Genomic DNA, 3788 nt, shown 5'->3' on the forward strand with positions numbered 1-3788 from the left:
TATATATATATATATATAATAAAAAAGATATCATAGAGACCCCTGCAGCAGACCCTCATGTCTGTGTCAAGGTCAATACAGCTCTTACAATATCAGAAAATATCAATTTGATTTGGATTAACCTCAGAACCACAGTAAACACCAGACTCGCTTGCGTCCTCACGTCTGATCTCAAAATATCCATTTATTACCCTGTTAATTTGATTGGTGTAAACATGTCATATTGGTTTAGCCGTGGGATAATAACAAGGCTGCAGCATTCCATAAATATCCGATAAGAATCTCATTATAGCCCTAATATGTGTATAAACAACATCAGTATGATGATTGCCCACTAATTGTATTGAGAGAATTGATTTTAGTGATACAAGCTAATGCAGTTTTATGTGCTTGACGGACCTTGTCAGACGTTCTCAACCTAAAAAAAAAAGCTACTCAACCTACGCATGTTTTCCTGTAAATGTTAATTTTATGGCTGATTTGTCAGCATGTGTGCTGTTTGTGTTCCCTCATGCATAAGACAACTTCATGTTGATTGTCAGTGAAGTTTAATTAAATGCATATGCACAGGAATTGCTTTGGATTGAGTCTTAATGTGGAGTAGTTGATTTCTAACGGTGATCAGTAACTGGATTCAGATGTGGTCCAGACGGTCCGATTTGTTTATTATTGTGTCTCTTACCTTTGGGTTTGATTGACAGATTAGTTTAAAGGGGTCATATGATGCTTTTTTAAAGATCATTATTTTGTGTATTTGGTGTAACAGAATATGTTGATCAGAATTACCTTCTCTCCTAGGTTCACGAAACGGTCGTCCATAAAATGCATTGCTGTTCTGTTGTAAGTAACCTTAAAGATTCCTAAATGCATCTACTTTCGGAAGGCCAAATAAAGTGCTTTTGCTTTCACCTAGAAACACACAGCGTCTCCCTGACATGGCTGCTTCAACACTAACTGCGGTTACTGAAACCACGCCTTCTTTCTTTGCGTGAACATTTGGGCGGCATTATACTAATATTGCCACATAGTGAGGTAGATATGTGGGGGCGTGTTAGAATGAGCCGTTTTAGGGGGGCGTGGCAGAGTCTTAACTTTGATAAAGAATATCTCTTTGGTTTTGAGACTTTAGTCTTTGCAACTTCAGGGATCTTATCTATGCACAATCAGCTTGTAACACTCCAAAGAGAAAGGAAAACTTTAAATCGCATCATATTACCCCTTTAAGAGTGGGGAGAGTCCTCCCTAGATAGCCCTTCCCATCATCCATCTAGTCTGTGGCATGTAGCATGGGAAACTGGTGTGTATGTGAGAGAGAGTGTAACTAAGTCTGCTCTCCTTAGAGAGTTGTGTGTTAATGGAAACAGCACAGATTTTGTCTAGAGTGCTTTTCCTTATATGTTCACAGGACAGTAGCCTGAAAGTACCTAAATATCATAGCGTGAGTTCTTATGAATTATGGGTAATACTAAACACTCTAAATGGCCTGATCTCTGAATATAACAGTTTTGTCACTGTCACATCCAGCTCACTGAAGTAGTGATTCTTACTTTGATTCATGTTGTGTTTATAGTGCTGTGTTTCAGTGAAGACCGTTTTCATTATAGAGCTGTATTCAGGTTTGATTCATCTGTGCTGGGCTCCTGCTCTCATGCAGCAGTGTAATACAGTTAACTTTACGGTCTAGATATATAATAACAAGGGAAGAAATCTACTGTGAGTTTCTCAGGGTTTTTTTATAGAAAGGACTGCCTGGGAATTTTTAGATAGAATAGCAAAATGATTTTGCGTCATCTATATCAAAAAAAGAGGGGAGGGTGGGGGAGAGGAAATAGAAATAAGCAGCTGTTGTAGGTTTAAAATGTTCACATAAAGAGTTGGCATGTAGAAACAGACATACTATATAGCAAATCTCAACTGCTTGATTGCTTGTATCATCGCAGAAAGTAAACTATATTATCACCTAGCTCTAATCACCTAAATGCAGCTGTAAGGCATTAAGAAATACTGAACTTTTAGCATACTGGTTTTTAAGCTGCTTTTTGAAACAGCGTGTATTGTGAAGAGAGCTATACCAATAAATACATTTGAAATTTAACATACAACGCAGGTGTTTACTGATATATTGCTCAAAATATTGCATCATAAACCTGAAATACCCTGATGCACCCTGATACTGTACTGAAATACTGAAAACTGTGGCTGTTCTGAGCCTCAGGCCTTTTTCATTCTGGAGGCAATTTATTGGTATTCATTGTTGAAATATTTTTCTTAATTTAATAATAATCCAGCACTCTTGGTCTGCTGTGGTCTCTCAGCACTAACCTTTGACCTATGACAATACTCTCTGAGGCCATAGTGTTTGCATTGTACTGAGCAGCAATAATTGCATCATAACTTTCTGTGCTAACGATGAAGTAATTCTCACACTCATTTCTCTCTGTCTCTTTACAGCTGGACCCACAGACTGTGCAGTCCAAAAACTGGCATATGGACGTCATAGAAATGAATGGGGTACTAATTTATTTCCCATCAAACATATTGATACTTTTTGCATTATTGCCCTACACACATATCTCATTTATGGTTATTTTTCAGATTAAAGTGGAGTTTTCCATGAAGTTTACCAGTCGGGACTTAAGTTTGAAGCGGACGCCATCTAAGAAACAGAGCGGCGTGTTTGGGGTCAAAATCAGTGTGGTAACAAAGTGAGTGAAATCTCAAGCCTTAAAGTTGACATGTTTTCTGAATGCATGTTATTGAACCTATTGTGAATGATTCATCCATGCATTTGTTTCTTCTTCTTTTTTTGACCTTGTAAAGTATAGCCTAAATGAAATTAAAAATTAAATTGAAAAGGAACTGGATGTTACAATTACGACAAAAAATCTATTATGTCAGTTTCACCACGACTTTAAACACTCAAAATATACTGCATAAAAACACTACATCATTGTGGTGGATTTAGCCTTACTGAACAGCAATATTTGTCAAAGCCTGCACAGTTTCTCACGTACAGTACATTAACTTTGCCTGTTGTTGTTCCTCAGGCGCGAACGCTCCAAAGTGCCTTACATTGTGAGGCAGTGCATTGAGGAGGTGGAGAAGAGAGGGATTGATGAAGTGGGCATTTACAGGATCTCTGGAGTGGCCACAGACATCCAGGCCCTCAAAGCTGCGTTTGACGCCAGTAAGAGACTCTTAAGCAATTACACTTCACACACTCGTCCAACTACTATACATCGTGTGCATAATTATTAGGCACGTTGATATTCTGATGATATTTTTTTTCCAAGCACATTTTACCAATTCCAAACCACATCAATCTTAATAAATATATAGTTCAGTCATGAAACTCTAGATGGCGCAGGCTGATGGGTTGTTAACGTAACCGATGATATTCAGAGAGTTAAACGACTTGGCACAAGCTGATTGGTTCATGCTGCATATGCAGCCAATGAGCTTACTGCCTTGCATTTATATGGCTGGTTAGCATTCACTTGAGATTACTGTAGCGCGCTTTCAGAGATCTCTGAAACCCTTCACCTTCCCCAGCTCCACCTGTATAGATCTGCTACGGGTTATTTTATATGCTATTTGTGCAGCAGCAGTATGTCTTAAATACTCACGGCACCGTATCGCCGTATGCATTGGCAGTAATAATCTACAACTACAGCAATAACCAACAGTAGCAGCAATTCAGCAGCAGTGTAGCAGATCTGTTCCGCCAAGACCAAACTAACATTGTCATATCCATCACCATGCTAAAATCTTCAGAGAGTTGTCATGAT

General features: G+C 38.5%; 1 protein-coding gene across 2 annotated transcripts in view; it reads left to right on the plus strand.

Moving 5' to 3' along the window:
- The window catches only part of abr (ABR activator of RhoGEF and GTPase), a 205231-nt gene that overhangs the window by 192467 nt on the left and 8976 nt on the right, over nucleotides 1–3788 (plus strand). For both annotated transcript variants that reach the window (XM_016455779.1, XM_016455780.1), the window contains 3 exons: nucleotides 2452–2511; nucleotides 2596–2705; nucleotides 3048–3187. In XM_016455779.1, the coding sequence (XP_016311265.1) occupies nucleotides 2452–2511; nucleotides 2596–2705; nucleotides 3048–3187 (310 nt within the window). The remainder of the gene's footprint in view (nucleotides 1–2451; nucleotides 2512–2595; nucleotides 2706–3047; nucleotides 3188–3788) is intronic.

This window comes from Sinocyclocheilus anshuiensis, unplaced genomic scaffold (assembly GCF_001515605.1).
Source record: "Sinocyclocheilus anshuiensis isolate Anshui unplaced genomic scaffold, SAMN03320099.WGS_v1.1 scaffold399, whole genome shotgun sequence".
In the NCBI taxonomy this organism is placed as follows: Eukaryota; Metazoa; Chordata; class Actinopteri; order Cypriniformes; family Cyprinidae; genus Sinocyclocheilus; species Sinocyclocheilus anshuiensis.